Source organism: Rhincodon typus, chromosome 14 (assembly GCF_021869965.1).
Source record: "Rhincodon typus isolate 14 chromosome 14, sRhiTyp1.1, whole genome shotgun sequence".
Classification (NCBI taxonomy): Eukaryota; Metazoa; Chordata; class Chondrichthyes; order Orectolobiformes; family Rhincodontidae; genus Rhincodon; species Rhincodon typus.
The window spans coordinates 377,995-401,027 of NC_063345.1; the positions used below are offsets into that span (position 1 = coordinate 377,995).

The 23,033-nt window shown below is 43.2% G+C and overlaps 1 protein-coding gene across 2 annotated transcripts in view; it reads left to right on the forward strand.

The window, feature by feature from the left end:
• Positions 1–23,033, forward strand: part of hprt1 (hypoxanthine phosphoribosyltransferase 1) — a 43,487-nt gene that overhangs the window by 10,430 nt on the left and 10,024 nt on the right. For both annotated transcript variants that reach the window (XM_048605234.1, XM_048605233.1), the window contains exons 2-5: positions 7,032–7,138; positions 13,968–14,151; positions 21,802–21,867; positions 22,388–22,405. In XM_048605234.1, coding sequence (XP_048461191.1) covers positions 7,131–7,138; positions 13,968–14,151; positions 21,802–21,867; positions 22,388–22,405 — 276 coding nt within the window. In that variant the 5' untranslated portion in view covers positions 7,032–7,130. The remainder of the gene's footprint in view (positions 1–7,031; positions 7,139–13,967; positions 14,152–21,801; positions 21,868–22,387; positions 22,406–23,033) is intronic.

Here is a 23,033-nt window from a genome sequence, read left to right on the forward strand (position 1 = left end):
GTTCAAACATGGACAAAAGAGCTGAATTCCAGAGGTGAGGTGAGAGTGACAGTGACAGTCCTTGACATCAAGGCTCCGTTCAACTGAGTGTGGCATCAAGGAGCCCTAGCAAAATTGGAATCAATGGGTATCGGGGCAAACTCTCCATTGGTTGGAGTCATACCTGACACATAGGAAGATGGTCGTGGTTTTTGGAGGTCAATCATCTCAGCTCCAGGACATCTCAGCAGGAGTTCCTCAGGGTGGTGTCCTCGCCCCAACCATCTCAGCTGCTTCATCAATGACCTTTCTTCCATCATAATGAAGGGATGTGGTGATGTTTGCTGATGATTGCACAATGTTCAGCACCACTTGTGACTCTTCAGATACTGAAGCAGCCCGTGTTCAAATGCAACAAGATCTGGACAATATCCAGGCTTGGACTGACAAGTGGCAAGTAACATTCGTGCCACACAAATGCCAGGGCATGACTATCACCAATAAGAGACAATCTAACCACTGCCCCTTGGCTTTCGACAGTGTTACCATCACTGTCCCCTATTCATCCTGGGGGTTATCATTGACCTGAAACTCAGCTGGACTCACCACATAGACACAATGACTACAAGAGCAGGTCAGAAGCTAGGAATACTGTGGTGAGTAACTCACTTCCTGACGCCACAAAGCCTGTCCACCATCTACAAGGCACAAGTCAGGAGTGAACTCCTCTTATTAGTCATTATTGTATTATCTTTTCTGCTGTGTTTTGGTCCCTCAGTGGAATGTAGATTGTTTACAACAATAAATTAATATTAAGAGCTATTACCTAACTGCTGCCACACATCTTAGTGTAGCTTCACACCAATAACGTCCCACATATGTAAAATTTAAGGGTTGCAGGTTAGAGTCATAGAGTACTGTCATTGCTTGAGAACTGGCCGGCAAACAGATCGTTGCTTGAACCCAGCTATTCACAATTAGCTGAGAGATCTTAGTGTAAGTTCTTCACGTTTGCTGACAGCACAGAGCTGGACAGGAGATTGAACTATGAGAAAGAAGCAGAGATCCTTCAGTGTGATTTGGATAAGTTGCGTGAGTGGGCACATGTATGGAAGATAGAGTATAATGTGACATTAGCTACTTTGGCAACAAAAACCAGAAGGCAGATTATGGTCTGTTCATTGAATCTATCACTTTTCAATGAGACATGAATGTGTTTGGACACCAGTCGCTGAAGATAAACAATCAATTGCAGCAGGCACTGAAGAAGGTAAAAGGTTTGTTGGCCTTCATAGTGAGAGGATTAGAGTACAGGGACAGGGATGTCTTGCTGCAATTGTACAGGACGCTAGTGAGACCACACCTGGAGTATTGTGTGCAGTTTTGATCTCCCTAACTGAAGAAAGATGTTCTGGCGATGGAGGGAGTGCAGTGAAGGTTTACCAGACTAATTCCTAGGTGGGGAGGATGGGCATAAGAGGAGAGACTGGATCGGTTAAGATTATATTCTCAGGAGTTTCGAAGAATGAGGAGGGATCTCATATAAATATCTATAAAATTACAACAGGACTAGACAGGATAAAGCAGGACAGCTCTGATTATGAGGAGTCCAGAACCAGAGGTCACAGTCTAAGGATACCAGGGTAGGCCATTTAGGACTGAGATCAGAAATCTATTCATTTAGAGAGTGGGGAGCCTTTGGAATTTTCTGTTGCAAAAAAAACAATTAAGTCCAAAACAGCATCCCACCCAGACCCACTCCCCTACCCCTATCCCTGTAACCCTGCACTTCCCATAGCTAACTCACCTAAGCCTGCACATCCCTGGACACTATGGGACAATTTAGCATGGCCAATCCGTCCTAACCTGCACATCCCTGGACACTGTGGGACAATTTAGCATAGCCAATCCACCCTTGTCTGCTTGTGGACTGTGGGAGGAAACCGGAGCACCTGGAGGAAACCAACGCAGACACAGGAAAATGTGGAAACTCTACACAGACAGTCACCCGAGGGTGGAATCGAACCCACGTCCTGGGTACTGAGAGGCAGCAGTGCTAATCACTGAGCCCCTGTGCCACCCCAGTAGGCATGGGAGTAGGCCATTCAACCCTTTGATCCTGCCATCCATTCTTTATGGTCATGGCTGATATGTAACTCAATAGCCTGTTCCTGCTCTTCTCCCTCCAAGTTTTTGATCCCTTTCCTCCCAAGTGCTATATACAACTCCTTCTTGAAACCATACAGTGTTTTGGCCTTGGCTGCTTTCTGCAGTAGTGAATACCACTGACTCACTAGCCTCTGGGTGAACTAGACTTAAAGGAGCAAAAGGCCTTTTTTTTTGTATTTTCTATGTTTTTACTACATTAATTATCTCATTCTCAGTCTGTGATAGATCTCAAATAACCTGTGGTCTAGGTTTTTCCTCAACATAATGTTCTAGAAAGCCATCTAGAATGGATTCCAGGAATTCACTCTATGATTGTAATGCTTATTAGATATACCCAGTCCATGTGATTATTGTATGACTGATGTTATATGCAGGCCTCATTACCTGATTTCTATTGTGCTCTACATAACCATCATTGTTTGTCTACAAAGTACTGCGAATGTTTGCTGCCCCTTGCTGTATTATGGCTCCATGAAAGATTCTATACCTTGATGTTTTATCAAAGACTCTCGCTGTTGCTTATCTCCTTATCTGATCCTTTATTAACAGCATTATCCAACTACCTATTCCTTTTTGCCTGTTATAGAATTATATCGTACAAATGGGGCCATTTGGCTAATTGACCAAAAAAAAACCTCTAAATCTACACTCGTCCTAATTTCCAGCACTAGGCCGATAGCCTTGAAGGTTGTGACATTTCAAATGCTCATTCAAGTACTGTCCAGAGGTTGTGAAGTTTCCTGCTTCAACTGCTCTCCCAGGCAGTGCATTCCGGACCTCCTCTGCCCTGTGAGTGGAAAAAAAAGTTTCCTCATACCCTGTCTAAACCTCCTGCCTTTCACTTTAAAATTATACCCCCTAGTTATTGACCCTTTGACTAAGGGGAACAGCTCCTTCCTATCCAGCCTGTCCATGCACTTCATAATCTTATACACCTCTATCAGGTTCAACCTTCTCTGCTCTAAAGAAAACAACCCGAGCTTATCCAGCCTCTCTTCATTAGCTAATCTGCTCCATCAGAGGCTATGTCCTCTGCACCCCCTCTAGTGCAGTCACATTCTTCCTATAGTGTGGGGACCAGAACTGCACACATGACTTCAGCTGGGGCCTAACCAAAGTTTTATTCAGCTCCAACCTAACCTCCCTGCCCTTATAATCTATGTCACGACAGATAAAGGCAAGTATTCTCCTATGCTTAACTATTCTGTTAACTGTCCTGCCACCTTCAAGGATCTGTGGACAAGCTCCCCATGAGCTTCCTAGTGTTGTACCATTTGTTGAGTACATCCTTGTCTTGACCCTTACCACTAATCTGTCCATTTGACCAATCCATCTATATCCTCCTGTAATTTAAGACCTTATTCCTCAATGTCAGCCACCTAACAATCTCCATGTAATCCACAAACTTGCTGATCATCTCCTCTGCCTCGCCAACATTCTCCTCTGAATTTTTTATATTTCTCACAATAAGGGAGATATCCCTGTGGCACACCGTTGAACAGTGGCCTCCAGCCACCCAAACAGCCTACTACCACCACCCTCTGTCTCCTATCACTAAGCCAATCATGGATCCAACTTGTCAAATCACCTTGGATCCAATATGGTTTTACGTTCTTTATCAGTCTCCCATGTGGGACCTTGACAAAGGCCTTGCTTAAATCCGTATAAACTAATTCAGCTGCACTGCCCTCATCTACATGACTGATCGCCTCAAAATTCAGTCAAATTTTTTAGGCATGACCACCCTGTAACAAAGCCATTGCTGATTATCCCTGATCAAACCTGGCCTTTCTAAATGTCAAATACTGTTGGAGTATTCAGTTCCCAATCTTGCTCATCCTGTTGCCTTTTTCCATTCTGGCAATTGGATCCAGCCCATTTACTTCTACATGTACTGTCAATTCATTCACTTTGTTGTAACTAGTGTCTTTATTTGGATAGATTACCTTTAATCCTTACTTTTAAAAATTCTCTTGACCGCTAGCTTTGCATGCTAGCGCAGTCTAAAGTTTGTATACTCGAACCGTTAGCTCAGGCAGTGCACACAGGGTCTTGAACTTGGCTGGCACTGGACCCCACAGTAAATGACAGTGTGTATTCGACCATGTTTAAAAATCATTCTCTGGAATTAGGTGTCATCAGAACCTGAACAGGACTCGCCACATAAACACAATGTCTACAAGACCAGGTCAGAGGCTAGGAATACTGCAGTGAGTAATTCACCTCCTGACTCCGCAAAGCCTGTCCACCACCTACAAGGCACAAGTCAGGAATAAAATGGAATACTCCCCACTTCCCTGGATGAGTGCGGATCCAACAACATCAAGAACCTTGACATCATCCAGGACAAAGCAGCCCACTTGATGGGCACCAGATCCAAAAATTTTCAGACCCCCCCCACCACCAATGCTCAGTAGTAACAGCGTGGTACCTTTTGTTTTATTTGTTCACAGTAAGTGGGCATCGCTGGCTAAGCCAGCATTTATTGCTCATCCTTACTTACCAAGAGGCAGTTAAGAGTCAACCACATTGCTGTGGGTATGGAGTCACATGTAGGCCAGACCAGGTAAGACTTAACAGTCTAACGATAAAGCCACTAAGCCATCACCTTCCCTTTACAAGATGCTCTGCAGAAATTCACCAAAGATCTTTAGAGAGCACCTTCCAAATCTGTGACAATTGCCATCTAGAAAGACAAGGGCAGCAAACACGTGGGAATACCCCTACCTGCAGGTTCCCCTCCAAGCCTATGACCATTCATTGATGTAGGCAGTGGCCTAGTGGTATTATTCTCGACAGCTGATCCAGAGACCCAGGTAGTTTTCTTGGGACCTGGATTTGAATCCTGCTACAGCACATGGTGGGATTTGAATTCAATAAAAGTCTGGAATCAAGAGTCTAATGATGACCATGGAACCATTGTCGATTTTGCAAACCATCTGTTTTGCAAATGTGTTTTAGGGAAGGAAACTGCCATCCTTACCTCGTCTGGCCTACATGTGACTCCAGACCCGTAGCAATGTGGTTGACTCTGAACTGTCCTCTGGGCAATTAGGGATAGGCAATAAATGCTGGCCTGGTCAGCGATGTGCTCATTCTGTGAATGAATAAAAAGAAACTTGAAAATATATCACTGTTCCTTTAGTGTCCCTGGGTTAAAATCCTGGAACTCCCTTCCTAAGGGCATTGTGGGTCCACTTGCGGAACATGAACTATAGTGGTTCGAAGGTAGCTCACCACCAACATTTCAAGGGCTACTAGAGATGGGCATCACTGGCTGGGCCAGTATTTATTGCCTATGTCCCACAAGTGGGGGAGTAAAAAAGTGATGAGGTGGGATGGATTGGATGCAGGAATGATGATTCTTGTGCCTGGCGTCTCCCGAATAAGGGGTCACAGTCTCAGGAATACGCAGTAGGCCATTTCTGACTGACATGAGGGATTTTGTCATTCGGGGTGGTGAATCTATGGAATTTCCTACCGCAGATGGTTGTGGAGATGAGGTGAGGTCACTGAATATATTCAAGAAAGAAATAGATTTCTAGAAGCTGAAGGTGTTAAAGTTCCTTGGAAGAAAGCAGGAACATGGTGTTGAGATAAAGGATAAGTCACAATCATAAGATGTAGGTGTAGAATTAGGCCATTAGCCTATTGAGCCATTCAGTCATGGCTGATATGTTTCTCAACCCCATTCTGCTGCCTTCACCCTGTAACCTTTGATTCCTTTACTAATCAAGAACACCCCTATCTAAAAACTGAAAGGACTGCGGATGCTGTAAATCAGGAACAAAAACAAAGTTGCTGGAAAAACTCAGCAGGTCTGGCAGCAACTGTGAAGAAAATATCAGAGTTAACTCTCGGGTCTGAGGAAGGGTTACCGGACCTGAAACGTTAACTCTGATGTTTTTTTCTTCACAGATGCTGCCGCAACCCTATATGTATCTGTCTTCAAGACACTCAATGACTTCACTGCCACAGAGGGTTGTGGTGGTCAAGTTTCACAGATTTAGCATGCTCTGGCTTCAGCAGATCATGTTGAATGGTGGAGTGGGCTTGATAGGCTGAAAGGCCCAACTCTCCTATTTTCCATGCCATTCTGACTTGGAGTATGTGACCTTTCTTCAGTGATGCTGGAACCCCTTCCTTAGCAGCGATGTAGGTCTACCTACACGGACAGCATCCGATCGAGAGTGGCCCACCACCATCAAGGGCAATTACAGCTGGGCAGCAAATGCTACCCCAGCCCCTGTAGCCCACATACCCCAGGTAATATTTTTTAAAAATTCATTTCGGTTCTCTTGAATCTATGGCACTGAATCGGGAAAAAGTCCGTTTGTCTCTCAAGCCAGTGTTGTTAGATTGGGCAGAAGCCATTAGAGGAGGCAATGTTAATCCAGAGGCCCACGTCTTGTTCTGGGGACCCGGTTCTGAAGACCACCAAAGCTGGTGGAATTTGAATTCAATAAAAATCTGGAATGAAGAGTTTAATGGTAACCATGAATCCATTGCCGATTGGTGGAAATCCCATCTGGTTCGCTAATGTCTTTTAGAGAAGGAAACTGCCATCCTTACCTCGTCTGCTGTTGGTCTGCAGTCACATGTAGGCCAATGTGTTTGACTCTTAACTGCCCCCTGGACACTTAAGGATAGGCAATAAATACTGGCCTCATCCTGTGATGATTGAATTTTTAAAAGAAGTCCTAACTCCAGCCAGTGATGCTGGATTGGCGGAATCTGTTCAGCTCCTAAAGCTAATACGTAGAAACTTCAAGTGCTGATCTCTACCACCAAACTGCTTCAGAAGAATTTAAAGTTTTTAATGTAAATCCAATGAATGTGTTCAGAAGAAGAATGAAATAATTTTGCATGATTGTATTTTGCAGATCACTGATGATGAACAAGGCTATGACCTCGATCTGTTTTGCATCCCAAAGCATTACTCAAATGATCTGGAGAGAGTATATATTCCTCATGGTTTAATCATGGATAGGTTAGTGGTTTCTGATACGCTGATACCTGACCGTGTATCTTTGGAACTGTCAAACACCTTTGACAGAAAGCTTTGGGGAAGTCAGTCATTAACACTTAGCTGTTCCAGAATTGCTTTCTGATCAGCTTCATTGCTTTCTTTGCTTAACACTGACTGCATTTTCTTCAAAAACTGTATACAAACCATCTGGGGTCTCTCAGCTCTTTTAGGCTGGAAAACCAACAAACTACAGATGCTGTTAATCAGAAATGGAAATTGCTTGGGAAAAAACTCAGCAGATCTGGCAAAAATAGAAATCTGTGGAGAGAAAGCAGAGTGAACATTTCGGATCCAGTCAGCCCCCTTCAGAACACATTAACTCTGCTTTCCCTCCACAAATTTCTATTTTTGTTTTTAGATTTAGGCTGATGTTGAATACAGGAATAAATGTCTGTGCTAGCTGTTGTGACTAGTTTATTTTCCTAATTTGTCTCCTGCTTTAGGTGTTAGAGTGCAGACACGTGACCCAGAATAGTATAGGGTCTTTAAGGAGACTACATCACACTACGTGAACCAGTACCTATGCTCGGCTCTCATATGTTGATCTCTATATTCACTGCCTATTCCTTCTAATAACCTACCTTTTGAAAGAAACTTACAAATGACATCAGCATGAGAACTTGGCTCCAAGAAAATAAACAAGCCTTGTCAGCTTTCTTTGATTATTTTGAATTGTGGCTCTGTTGCCCTCTTGAGTTTCTTAATTACATTGTCCTGTCAAATCTCTCTCACTTCATATTTAGAACTTCTTAACTTTGTCCCTAAATTCTAGTCTGTTCCCGCTACAGAAAGCAGTTTTCAGGATCCACTCTATCCAGCCCCTTTAGGATCTTACATGTCTCGATAAGATCACCTCTCATTCTTCTAAACCCCAGTGAACATAGCCTGTTCAATCTTTCATTGTAACACCTCCTTTCCAAGAGTCAGTTAAGTGAAATAAAAAACCGAAATTGCTGGAGAAACTCAGCAGGGCTGGTAGCATTTGTGGGAAGAAAGCAGAGTTAACGTTTTGTATCTGATGACTCTTCATCAGAACAGTTAGCAAGTAGAAAAAGATGATATTCATGCTGAAGACAAAGCTTGCAGGGTGTGGGGAGTGAATGGTGTGGGTGGAGTTGTTTGGATGTGAGCTCACAGGTGGAGATATAGCCCAGAGAGAGAGAGAGCTATGAAAGGGATGGGTAAACAAGGTGATGATGGATAGCAGGCCTAGACAAAAGAAAAGCTGAATAAATGTTGAAGTAAGAGTAGGAACGAATGGGTGAGCTGCGCTGAATGGAGCCCATATAATTTGATAATAGGCTTCACATACAAGGAGAGAAAACAAAAGTAAAGATGGAGAACAAGAAGAAAGGTTAGAACAGAAATCTTGCCGTAGAGATGCACGGAACTTCTTCAAGGTGGGAATACTTGAAAGAGATGTGGAAGTACATTAAACACTAAAATAAAACAAAGAACTATGGTTGCTGGAGATCTAAGAGTCACTGGACCCGAAACATTGACTTTGCTTTCTCTGCATAGACATGTTGAATTTTTCGAGCAATTTCTGTTTTGGTCCAAAACTGAACACACAATTCCAGGTACTGCCTCACCAACAGTGTAACAAGACTTCCTATTTTTAAACTCCAAACCTCTGGCAATAAAGGCCAAAATTCAGGTTGCCTGAATTAATTGTTGCACCCACATGTTTAACGTTTTGTGTTTTATGCACAGATCCTTCTGGGCTGTACTTTTTTTTTTGGAATCTCTCTCCACTTAAAGCTCTTTTTTTTCTAAATCTTTTCCAATCAAAGTGTAAGACCTCACTGTTTCCATCATTTCCTCAGACTGATCCTTATGGAACTGCACTAGATACATCTTTACAACCTGAAAAAATGAGTTAATCCTTATTCTGTCTTCTTTATATTAATCAATCCTGAATTCATGATTGTCCCCAGTATTGTGAACTCCTGTCTTATGTGAAAGTATTTCCTGTAGAAATTGGAAAAATTCAGCCGTTCTGGGAGCATCTGTGGGGAGAAAACGGAGTTAGCGTTTTGGGTCCAGTGATCAGGTCAGAACCTGATTGTAGCTAGGAGAAAGATAGTATTTACGATGGAGAGGTGGGGAAATGGGGGAGGAGTAATTGGTTAGGTGGAGATGGAGCCCAGAGAGAGAGAAGCAATTGGGCAGACAAAGGAATGAGAGTGATTAGCTGACAATGGGTTGCTTGTGGTAACAGTCCATGTGATGACAAGGTCTGGTGTGTGGGGTTGCTTAGGGACAAGGGAGAGGGTGCTAAGGCCCTAAAATTATTGAACTTGATATTGAGACCTGAAGGCTGCAGAGTTCCCAAGTGGAAAATGAGGTGCAGTTCTTCCAGCTTGCACTGAGCTTTACTGGACCATTGCAGCAAGCCTGAGGAACATGGTAGTGTGTCGAAGTCGCAGGCAACTGGAAGTTCGGGGTCTTTTTTATGGACAGAACGTAGGTGTTCTGCAAAGCTTTTGCCCAGTTTGCATTTTGTCTCCCCAGTGTAGAGGAGATCATGTTGTGAGCAGCAAATGCAGTAGACTAGATTAACTAAAGTGCAGGTGAAGTGTACTTCTCCTGGAAGGTGTGTCATGAGGCCTTGGATACTGAGGAGGGGTGTAAACAGTCAAGTGTTACACCATCTGCAATTGCATGGGAAGGTGCCATGGGGGTGTGGGGAAGTGTTGAGAGTGGAGGAGGAGTGGACCAGGCTGTCCCGGATGGAATAGTCCCTGCGGAATGCTGATAAAAGAGGGAAAGGGAATGTGTGTCAGGTGGTGGCATCTTGTTGGAAGTGGCAGAAATGATCCCTTGGATGTGGATGTGGATGTGGATGCGGGTGAGGTGGTAAGTGAGGACCACCGGGGGACCCCCTCGTTGTCGTGGGAGCGAAGAGCGGGCTGAAGATAGGTCAGACATTACTGAGGGCCCTGTCGACCACAGCGATGGGGAATCCTTGGTTGAGGAAGAAGGTGGACATTTCCATTTGAGGACGCCTTGCTTCCTGTAACAACCCTATTCCATTCTCCCAGTTTTTCTGTCTCTGTCACATCTATTCTGATGTTGCCAGCTTCTACAAGGAGCCTCACTCCCTACAGATATTGCCTGATATGCTAAGCTTCTCCAACAATTTCTGTTCTTGTTTCTGATTTCCACCATCTGCAGTTCTTTATTTTATTTTAATGTTTCTCTCACCCTTCTCTTCTAGAACAGCACAGCACAGTATAGGCCCTTTGGCCCGAAGTGGGTTTGTCCTTTTCTAAGGGCAAACCCACTTTCTCTAATCTATCTTCGTATTTGAAGTCCCTTCACCCCAATTTAATAATGAACAATATAACAACTTAAACTGGTGACAGTGGAAGAACTTCAGGGATTTCAAAAAGCAGGAGAGAGCACAAGTTTGAAATATTACTGTCATTATTGACCCTTCAACTAATGGGGGCAGCCTAATTAGGGAGTATCCCTAATAAATCCATTTTTTTCCAAATGTGAGTAAATCTGTCCCAAAGAATCTTCACTAATTTCCCTACCACTAATGCACTGCTCACCAGCCTATAGTTTCTTGGATTTTCCCTGTTGCCCTTCTTAACAAAGGAACAATTTTACCTATTCTCCAGTCTGCTGGACCTTGCCTGTAGCTAAAGAGGATACAAAGAACTCTGTCAAAGCCCCAGCAATCTCCTCCCCTGCTTCCCTTAGTATCCTGCGTCAGATCCCATCGTGTCCTATCAACATACCCTTCCTTAATCTTACCATCATCCATGTCCTCCTCCTTGGTGAGCACTCATGCCAAGTACTCATTAAGGACCTCACCCCGACTTTCTCTGGCTCCACACAAATTGGTTCCTTTGCCCTTGAGTGGATCTACCCTTTCCCTAGCTCGCCTCTTGCTCCTAATATATGTATAACATTCATTGGGTTTCTACTTCATCCTACTTGCCAATGACATTTCATGACTGCTTTTAGCCCTCCTAATTCCTTGTTTAAATATTTTCCTGCTTCCTTTATTCTCCTCAGGAGCATTGTCTGATTTTTCAGTTTCCTAAACCTTACACACGCTTCCTTTTCCTTTTTTTTGACTAAACTTTCAATATCTCTTGACATCCAGAGTTCCTGAATCTTGTCATCCTTTACTTTCATTGTCATGTGAACATGTTGGTCCTGAACTCTAACTAACTGACCTTTAAAAGACTCCCACATGTCAGACGTGGATTTATCCTCAAAGCAGCCCCCAGTCTAATTTCTCCAGTTCCTGCCTGATACTGGTATAATTAACCTTCCCCCAATTTAGCATTTTCACTCAAGGACCAGTCTTATCCTTATCCATAACTATCTTAAAACTTATGGAATTATGATCACTGTTCCCAAAATGGTCCCCCACTAAAACTTCGATCACTTGGCCAGGCTCATTTCCCAATACAAGGTGTAGTATGGCCCCTTCCCTCATTGGACAATCTACATATTATTTCAAGAAACTCTCTTGGATGCACCAAATAAATTCTGCCCCATCCAAGTCCCTGTTTTATGTCTGCCAATCAATGTTGGGGAAGTTAAAATCACCCACTACGAATAACCCTGTTGTTGGTGCATTTTTCCATTATCAGCTTACATATCTGTTCCTCTAGCTCCCAACTGCTATCTATAGTGTAACACCATCATAGTGAGTGCACCTTTCCAATTTGTGAGTTGTACCCATATGGCCTCTCTGGATGAGCCCTCCAAGATGTCCTCTCTTAGTACAGCTATGACATTCTCCTTAATCAGTAATGCAACTCCCCCATCCCTTTTACATCCCTCTCTATCTCACCTGGAACATTGAGCTGTCAGTCCAGTCCTTGTATCAACCAAGTTTCTATAGTGGTTGCAACATTATAGTTCCATGTGCCAATCCAGGCTCTAAGTTCTTCTGCCTTATCTGTTAACCTTCTTGCATTAAAATAAATACATTTCAGACCACTAGAGTCGTGCTAATTTGCTTGGTCCTGCCTGTTCTTCCTGTTCGACTAACTTGACTTGACGTCTGTCATCTTCTCAGTCACTCCAAATGCTGACTTACTGCTTTTGTTTCCATCCCCACAACACTAATTTGGCACTAGCAAGTCCCATGTGCAAGCATATTGGTGCCCTTACAGTTTAAGTGTAACCCATCCTTCTTGAAAAGATCCCTCCTGCACTGGAAGAGATCCCAATGATCCAGATATCTGAAGCCCTCCCTTCCACACTAACTTTTCAGCTACACATTCAACTGTAATATTTTTCTTCCTTTATTCATTCACTGGATGAGGGACATAGCTGGCTAGGCAGCATTTATTGCCCATCCCTAATTGCCCAGAGGGCAGTTCAGAGTTAACCACATTGCTGTGGGTCTGGTGTCACATGTAGGCCAGACCAGGTAAGGATGGCAGTTTCCTTCCCTGAAGGACATTAGTGAACCAGGTGGGTGGACAGTGGGAGCCTTTTTCCTCGGATGGTGATGGCTAGCACGAGGGGACATAGCTTTAAATTGAGGGGTGATAGATATAGGACAGATGTCAGAGGTAGGTTCTTTACTCAGAGTAGTAAGGGCGTGGAATGCCCTGCCTGCAAAAGTAGTAGACTCGCCAACTTTAAGGGCATTTAAATGGTCATTGGATAAACGTATGGATGATAATGGAATAGTTTAGGTTAGATGGGCTTCAGATTGGTTTCACAGGTCGGCGCAACATCGAGGGCCGAAGGGCCTGTACTGTGCTGTAATGTTCTATGTTCTAACAATCGACAATGGATTCATGGTCATCGTTAGACTGCTAATTCCAGATATTTATTGGATTCAGATTTCACCATCTGCCGTGGCAGGATTCAAACCCAGGTCCCCAAATCATTACAGATAACACGGTGTAGAGCTGGATGAACACAGCAGGCCAAGCAGCATCATAGGAGCAGGAATGCTGACGTTTCGGGCCTAGACCCTTCTTCAGAAATCATTATCTGGGTCTCCGGATTAACAGTCCAGCTTTAATACCGCTAGGCCATCGCCTCCCCCTATCTTCCTATTTCTGGCTTCCCTAGCACATGTCGCAGGAAATAATCCCAAGACTACAACCCTAGAGGCCCTGCTTTTCAACTTTCTAACTCCTGAAGTTCCCTTAGGCAGGGCTTCATTCTTCCTGCCTAGGTTGTTAGTACTAACATGGACCACAACCTCTGGCTGCTCACCCTCCCCCTTCAGAATATCCTGTGCTTTCACAGAATCATTCTTGACCCTGGCATCAGAGAGGCAGTATACCATCCTAGAGTCTTGTTCATGACCACAGAAACTCCTATCTGTGCCCCTGACTATAGAGTCCCTGATCACTACCACATGCCTACACTTTGACCCTCCCTGCTGTACAACAGTGCCAGTCGTGATGCCACTGATCTGGCTGCTGCTTTGCTTTCCTCTGACAGACCTTGCCCCCAATAGTACCCAAAACAGTATACCTGCTTGAGAGAGGAATGACCACAGGGGACTCGTGCTCTATTTGCCCCTTGAAGTAGGAGTTAATTTTACATAGACTTTAGTTTTGTGCCTGAATTAGTTTGGAGGTGTTGGTTTTGATTGTGAGGAGAGGAATCATTTGTAAGTAAAATTCAACTGACTCTTTGGAAGAATTTGGTTCAAGGATGCAAATCAGATTGTGGGGCGAAGGGTCCATTCCTGTGTCGTACAGTTTTAAATATTTCAATATTTTTGTGCTGATTTCTCCATTTTAGACCATTTCAAAGAGGTGTGAGCACAAATCTCTTTCTTTATCCACAGGACTGAACGTTTGGCAAGGGATATAATGAAAGCCATGGGAAATCACCATATTGTTGCCCTTTGTGTACTCAAGGGTGGCTATAAATTTTTTGCTGACCTTTTAGACTACATCAAAGCATTGAATCGGAACAGTGACCAATCAATTCCAATGACGGTAGACTTCATCCGCTTGAAGAGTTACTGTGTAAGGATTTTTAACCAAATTTTGAATTCTTGCTTGATAGTGCCGACCTGAGTGATGCTGTAAAAACATGAATGCTTTCAAAGCTTTTCATCTTGCACTCATCAGGAGATCTGCAAGAACACCGAACTTCAGAGTGAGCAACACTGAACGAAAGAAGGGTTGTACTTGCTTAGCAAGTCAACTCGGGGTCAAAACGTTGCCATGGGCAGTACACCAAGGAAAGGGAAATGGTGGTATAGTAGTGATGTGACAGGACTAGTGATGCAGAATCCTTGGCTAATGTTCTGGGGACATGGTTTCAAATTCCACCAGAGCAGATGGTGATCGTTGCTTTCTTTAAAAAATTTGGAATCATAAATGAGTTGAATGATGACCATGTAACTATTGTCAATTGTTTTAAAAACAAGTGCCATCTGTTTCACTAAAATCCTTTAACGAAGGAAATCTGTCATTCTTCCCTAGTCTGGCCTACAGGTGATTCCAAGCCCACAGTAATGTGGTTGATTCTTATTTAACCTCTGTAAAGGCCACACCATTGAATCAAAACCAGTAAAAAAATCCAAAGAATGGAGTGAAGTAGGATGACCTAGGCACCGGTACAACACACCCAAACTTGTTGACCCTGGAAAGTCCTCCTTGCTTCCTCGGTGCTTCCCAAGGTCCCTACTGTTCATCATGTATTTTCTTGCCTTGTTTATTTTCTCCAAGTGCATCATTTCATGCTTATCCGTATTGAATTCCATTTGCCACTGTTCTGCCCATCTGATCAACATGTCTTTATCCTTCCTATAATCTAAGGCTGTCCTCCACACTATTTACCAACCCATCAATTTTCATATCATCTGCAAACTTAATGGTAACCCTCCTACATTCAAGTCTAAGTTGTTTACATATACCATAAGCAACAAGGTTCCAACACTGATCCGTGCGGAGCCCCACAGGAGACAGTCTTCCAGTCACAGAAACACTCTTGACCATCACCGTTTGCTTCCTACCACTCAGCCAGTTCTTGATCTGGTTAACTAAATTTCCTTGGATCTATGAACTCTTAGCTTTGCTATCAATCTCCCTCGTGGGACCTTATGAAACCTGTAGAACCAGAACATTTCTACCCCAGTACCAGTGCCAGTGCCCCAAGAAATGCACTCCCCACACACTGTTCTTTGAGCCATGCAATAAACTCTGACTTTATTTACCTTGAGCTAGTTTGCTCATGGCTCATTTAGTAATCCCAAAAATCTTACCTTGGAGGTTCGGCTTTTCAGTTTAGCTCCTAACTGTTCAAAATCTTCCAGCAAAATCTTGTCTCTAGTCCTATGAATGCATTGGTACCAATGTGAACAAAGCCAACTGGATTCCTGCTCTCCCACTTCAACTTCCCCAGTATTACTTTCCCAGCATCATTCGCGAAGGCGCTTACGTTCAGAAGCTCTTGCTGTTTTAGAGTAGAATCATAGAATTCCTTATGTGCAGAAGAAGGCCATTTGGTTCAATGAAACTGCACTGATGCTACAAAGACCATTCCACCCAGACCCAGCCCTCGCCCTATCCCCAAAACACTGCATTTAGCATGGCCAATCTTGCACATCTTTGGACCATGGGAGGAAACCAAAGGTCCCAAAGGAAACCCACACAGACGCTGGGAGAATGTGCAAAATCCACAAAGTCACCCGAGGCTGGACTCAAACGTGGGTCCCTGGCAATGTGAGGCAGCAGTGCTAACCACTGAGCCACCATGCCATTTTTATATTACTTGATAGTTTATTCTCAGTTTGTTTACTCCCTCATTATTTTTGGCTTTTAAACAGTACACTGCACCCTGGGTCTGTCTTGGGGCAGGGGGGGAAGCGGTGGTGGTCACATTGCACCCTGTGACTGTCTTGGGGGGGTGGGGGAGGGAGTCACATTGCGCTCTGTTTGTCTTGGGTTTGTATTGTTTTATAGCTAAGGCAGCGTGCACTTGGGTATGTGATAGGTCACGCAGTGTGCATTGGGCCTTGGGGCGCGCACTGTATGAAAGTTAATGAGCTTTCACCTATCAATGACTCCAAGTCTAGTGTTTCCAGTTCAGTTTTGTAAAGTTGAATGGAAACCCTAAGTCTGTACGTCACAGGTTTTTTGGGAAGAGTTTTGAGACTACATTTATTGGTGAGGCTATGTTTGGAGCTCTGTCTGAAATGGTACCTGATACCTAATGTAAATTTAACACTACAAACGTGTCCAGGAAATGACATTCCCAGTCATCGTTCTGCTGTAATTATTCACAAATGTACAACTCCTAACACTATCCACCCTACAATCCAACCATCAGTGTCAATAAATGTCTTTTTGTAGTTCACTTGGAGCTGCTGTGGCATGGTTTTTATGAGCGTGTTATAAATGGAAGGAATAATCTCCTAGCCTTATCTTGATTGATACTTCCACTGCTGTTGATTAGCAGAACTGTAGGTGCTGCTAGATTACACTTTGAACGTCCAATATAGTTTAATTCGTATCAAACTGTCTAAAATCACTCTGATCCCATTTGGCCTCAATGTTGAATGGATCTGCAAGAAAATGGGACAGGCACAGTCTTTCTGGTGCCGAAAAGGGTGATGATGCCTCGTGGTATTATCGCTGAGCTGTTAATCCTAAGAACCAGATAATATTCTGGGAACCTGGGTTCCGAATCCTGCCACACAGGTGGTGGAATTTAAATTCAGTTTTAAGAAAAGTCCTTAAATTAGAGTCACATGATGACTGTGAATCCATTGTCAATTGTTGGAAAAACCTGTCATGTTCACTAATGCCCTTCAGGGCAGGAAACTGCCATCCTTACTTGATCTGGCCTACATGTGACTCCTGACCCAAAGCAATGTGGTCAACTCTTAACTGCCCTATGGGTAATTAGGGATGGGTAATAAATGCTGGCTTAGCCAGTGACATGCTCATCCCATGAATGAATTTAAAAAAAAACACAGAATTGAATCATGGAACCTCCCAGGCAGCCTGATAGTTCCAATTATTTGACTTGTAAAGGAAATCTTGGTAATCATTTTAAAGAATTATAATTTTAGTATAACTTCACCTAATTTCTGAATTCTCATTTGGTGTTTATGGAACCTTGTCTGACAGCCAGTTGGTGTCAGACTAGAAGTCAAACTGTACTCGGTTTGAGAATTATTCTCAAATGTATAACTCCTAACACAATCCACCCTACAATCCAACTGTCAATGTCAATAAATGACTTTTTGTAGTTCACTCGGAGTTGCTGTGGCATGGTTTTTATAAGCATGTTATAAATGGAAGGAGGAATGTTGGTAGCAGAGGCGTAAGTGCCTCTATTTATTCTTTTGAATAAACTAAAATGTCAATAATTAACTGGTGTTTGTAGGCTGTCAGTCAGTAACTGAAACAAAAATTGGAACACAGGTGTCTGTTTACATATGCTCACATTGTTATCCAATGACTGCTCCCCACTAAGTTTTAATTTCTACAATTCACACCTGGTGTTGTACAGTCTGGCCACCATGTTTCTTGCATTACAGAAGTGACTGCACTCAATTGGCTGTGAAGTACTGCAGACAGACCTGACATTAAGATAGACATCAGAACAAAGGCGGAACTTGCTGAAAACACTCAAAATCGATCTAGCAGCATCTGTGGAGAGAAAGCCAACCTGTTGCTTCCAGTCCTCCTTCAGAACTATTCAGTCCAGAACTCCCAGGCAATGCATTTCAGACCCCAACCACCCTCTGTGTGAAAATGGTTTTCCTCAAATCCCCTCTAAACTACCTGCCTTTCATTTTAAAATGATGCCCCCTTGTTGTTGACCCTTCAGCTAAGGGGAACAGCTGCTTTCTATTCACCTGTGCATCCCCCTCATAATCTTATACATCTTCAACAGGTACCCCCATGAACCTTCTCTGCTCCAAAGAAAACAACCTGAGCTTATCCAGCCTCTCCTCATAGCTGAAATACTGCATCCCAAGCAGCATCCTGGTGAATCTCTGCTGCACCCACTCCACTGAATCACATCCTTCCCATAGCATTGTGACCAAAACTGCAGACAGTACTCTAGCTGTACAGCTCCACCATGACCTCCCAGATCACACGATCTATGCCACAACTGATAAAAGCAAATGTCTCATACGTTGCCTTACTTACCCCATTAACCTGTCCTGTAGACATCATCCCAAGATCCCTCTGTTCTTGTGAGCTTCCTTGTGTTTTGCCATACATTGAGTATTCCTTTGCCTTGTTCCTTCTTCCAAAGTGCATCACCTCATATTTCTCAAGGTTGAATGCCATCTGACCAATCCGTTTATATCCTCCTCTAACCTAAGGCATTCCTCCTCATTGTCAACCACCCAGCCAATCTTTGGCAGCACAACTATTCTTGTTATACGTGGATAAAGGAACTGAAGGCTTTACTAAGTTTGCAGATGACACCAAGAAAATGGAGGGACAGGTGGTGTTGAGGAAGAAGGGAGGCTGCAGAAGGACTTGGGCTAAGAAAGTGGGCAGAGAAGTGGTAGATGGAATAAAATATGGATAATTGAGAGGTTATGCACTTTGGTAGAAAGAATGCAGATATAGACAATTTTCTAAAGGGGGAAAAGATTCTGTTAACCTTAACAGGCAGGTTCAGTTAGTAGTTAGGAAGGCATTTGCAATGTTAGCATTCATTTTGAGAGGGCTAGAAAACAAGAGCAGAGATGTACTGCAGAGGCTGTATAAGGCTCTGGTCAGACTACATTTGGAATATTTTGAGTGGTTTCGGGTCTCGTATCTAAAGAAGGATGTGTTGGTGTTGGAGGGGGCTCCAGAGGGGGTTTACAAGAATGATCCTGGGGATGAGGGCCTTGTCATATGAGGAGCAGTTGAGGATTCTGGGTCTGTACTTCATGAAATTTAGAAAGACGAGGATGGGGGGGATCTGGTTGAAACTTGCAGGATACTGAGAGGCCTGGATAGAGTGGATGTGGAGAAGATGTTTCCATTAGTAGGAGAGACTTGGACCCAAGGGCACAGCTTTAGAGTGAAGGGACGAGCCTTCAGAACTGAGATGGGGGGAATTTCTTCATTTGGAGGGTGGTGAATCTGTGGAACTCATTGCAGAAGGCTGTGGGGGTTTAGTCATTGAGCATATTTAAATACAGAAATAGATAGGTTCTCGATTTAATAACGGGATGAGAGGTTACAGGGAGAAGGTGGGAGAATGGTGTTGACATTTCAGCCATGATTGAATGGTAGAGCAGACTTGATGGGCCGAATGGCCAAATTTGCTCCTGCATTTTATGGTCTTATGCTGTTATCAGCAAACTTATGATCCCTCCCACATTCTTGTTGACATCATTTATGCATATCGGAAACAATAAGGAGCCCAGCACAGATCCCAGTGGTATGCGATTGCACACTGGGCTCCAGTCAGGCAGCCTTCTACCACCACCTTCTGTCTGCTGTCACTAAGCTGTTTTTCGGTCTATCTTCCCAAGTTACTGTAGATCCTAGATAACACAATGTGGAGCAGGAGGAACACAGCAGAAAGGAACTTTTTTTCTGAGGAAGGGTTCTGACATGAAACGTCAACTTTCCTGCTCCTCTGATGCTGCTTGGCCTACTGTGTTATCTCTGACTCCAGCATTGGCAGTCTTACTATCTCTACTCTAGATCATCTTATCAGTTTCTTGTCAAAGAAGCCTTGTCAAAAGGCTTCACTGAAATCCATATAAACTACATTAACTGCACTACCCTCATCCATACACCTGGTCACCTCCTCAAAAAAATTCCACCAGATTTGTTAGCCATGACCACCTTCTGACAAAGCCTCCTGCTGCCTATCCCTGATCTAACCATGCCTTACTAAGTGGAGATTAACTTTCTCCTTCCCTATTTTCTCACTAGTTTCTCTACCACTGATGTGACACTTGCTGGTTTGTAGTTCACTATCTATCTCTGCCACCCTTCTTGTAAAGTTGAACCACATTAAATGTTCTCCAGTCCTCTGGTACCTCTCCTAGGGCCAGTAACAATTTGGGTCAAGGCCTTTGTAATTTGCACCCTTTCCTCCCACAGCAGCTTGGGATACAACTCATCCAGACCCTGGGGATTTGTCCACTTTTAGATCCTCCAGTACCTCCTCGCTTGTTATATCAGTCTGCTCAAGAACTTCACAATCCATCTTCTCAAATTCTATCCTTGTATCCTCTTTCTGAGTAAAGAGAGATTTGAAGAACTCATTTAATACTCTCCCAGTGTCCTCTGGTTTTATGCGCAGAATTCCCCCTTGGTCCCAAATAGGCTTTCTCCTCTCCCTGGCTATTCTCTTCTCCAGGTATACCTACAGAATATCTTGGGATTCTCCCTTATCTTGCTAGCCAGTGTATTGTCATGCCCCCTCATTGCTGTCCTAATTGCTTTCTTGTGTTGCACCCACACACACTACTCCACTAGGGCCTCTGTTGATTTGCTCCCTTGTACCTGTTAGACCTCTTTTCCTTTTTATTCAGCCCTAAATATGCCTAGGCATCCAGGGCTCTGTGGGTTTATTGCTCCTAAATTTGATCCTGAAGAGAACATGTTAGGCTTATACTCTGTGTAGTACTGTCTGATAGCCTCCCACCGTTCTGTCGATTCATGCTCAATAAGCTGTTCCCAGATCCTGCCACCGTTTAATAAAATCTGCCCTCCCTCATCTTTTTCCTCTTCCATAACAAATTTAAAATGCGTAGTGTTGTATCACTATCAGTAAATTACTCCCCACTGTCACCTCAAACACCTGTCCAGCTTCATTCCTGAGAGTTAAGCCCAACACTGCATCAACCCTTGTAAGACCATCTACATGTTGATATAGAAAGGTGTCTTGTGTATATTTCTGAAATCTGCCCCCTCTAGACCTTTTATGTGATGATTATTCCAATTAATATTGAGGGGGTTGAAATCCCCTAATGCACTTATCCTATTATTGTTTTTACACGCCTTAGAGAATTACATAGCAAATTGACTAAATATCTGCACCTGTATTGCCTGCTGACTGCTTGGGGGCCTATAATACACTCCTAACAGTGTGACTGCCCCATTTTGTTCCTAAATTCTACTCACAAAGCCTCATTTGATGACTCTTCCAAGATATCATCCCTCCTTAGTACAGTAACTGACTCCCTAACTAATAATCGACACAACCTCCACTTTCGCATATTTCCCTGTCATGCCTGAATATCCTAAGCCCTGGAACGCATGTCTGCGATTAACAACATTGCAGTTACATGTTACAATCTACACCCTTAACCCGCCTGTCTTACCTCTAATACACTTGGCCTTAAAGTAGAGGCTATTCAGCCTTACCTTAATCCCTTTAGGCACAACATGGCTGAACTTGCTCTACCTTGGTTCCTTTTCTAAGTTATGTTGTGTTGCTGTTGAACTAATACACTGTTGTAAAACCCTGCCTAGTTCACCGATGCTCTTTAAGGAAGAAAATTTGTTGTCCTTGCCTGGTCTGCCCTACATGTGACTTTAAGCCTGCAGCAATGTGTTTGATTCTTAGTTGTCCTCTGCAAAAAAACTTTGAAACAAGGATAGATGATAAATACTGGCCTTTAATATTTGTATTAAACTGCACATTCTGAATGTAAAGTAAGGTAAATCAGTTTTGTTTTTAAATCGCAGAATGATCAGTCAACTGGAGAGATAAAGGTGATCGGTGGAGACAACCTCTCAACCCTAACGGGAAAGGTACAACTGTATCAATAACACTAATTGCACAGAAAGCAATGACGCAAGGGGAAAGGATGCAGTTATATTGTTAAGCCAGAGAGGGAGCGAGCAAGCAGAGTGCAGGCAAGGGTAGAGTGGGGTTGATGGTCAGTGCTGTGGATGTGTATGTTGCCAAGGGAGGGGGCAAGGTGGGGTGGAATGTACTCTGTGTGTGTGTGTGTGTGTGTGTGTGTTTGTGTTCAGAGTCCAATAGTCTTTTTAACCATCAGATGACATTCATTCAGTTCACAGCTTGATGAAGAAATCCAAAGAGCCTGCATGAATTAAACTTTCTTTTAATAGAAAGCAACTTGTTAAACTTGTACGCAGAATGTTGCCATGTCATAAAAAAATTAGAATTTAAAGTGTAATAATGTGCACTTAGCAAGAAAAGCTTTTGCTTGTTTTGTAGTGGAGGATTGTTGGTGTTTTATCTGTGATACAATAAAATGTTTAACAATTCTTTTTCTCTTTCCCATCTTGGAACCCTGGGAGACAGAATGTTTTAATTGTTGAGGTCAGTATTTTTATTTTAAGCTTGTGTTAATGTTATGCATTGCACTGCTGATTACTTTGTGTTAACAACTCCACCTGGTCTGGCATTTCTGCCTATTTTTTAATCCCTTCTCCAGGGAGCTGACTTCTGCTTTTACACCATTCATTTTTCGAATTCTGTCCCACTCTGCTTTTCAAGATAATGAGACAAAATAGTCTGACCTTGGAATCTCCCTTGTGGTATTTGGCTTTTCTTTTCTCCTCTCGCAGAAAGCTGTTTTCCAAAATTTGATCAGAGTAACTGTACAGATATGTGATAGTGAGCTATAGTTTCCTGAATTAAGCTGCATTACCACATGTACATTAAAACCATGGAGAGCATATACTGGAGATTTACCAGAATGATTCCAGGGATGATATAAGAATTGAGGGAAAAGTCTAAAATGTAGGGGCTACTTACAGTGGAGGAGAGGAGGGTAAGATCAGATTTATCTCTGAATTGACAGATTTTTCTCTGCTGTGCACAGTAGGCCATGCTCTAACCTTTGAGTCAGGAGGTTGTAGTTCACGTCTTACTCTAGAGACATGAGCAGAATAATCTTTGCTGTTGCTCCAGTGCAGTACTGTGGGAGTGCTTCACTACTGGGGGT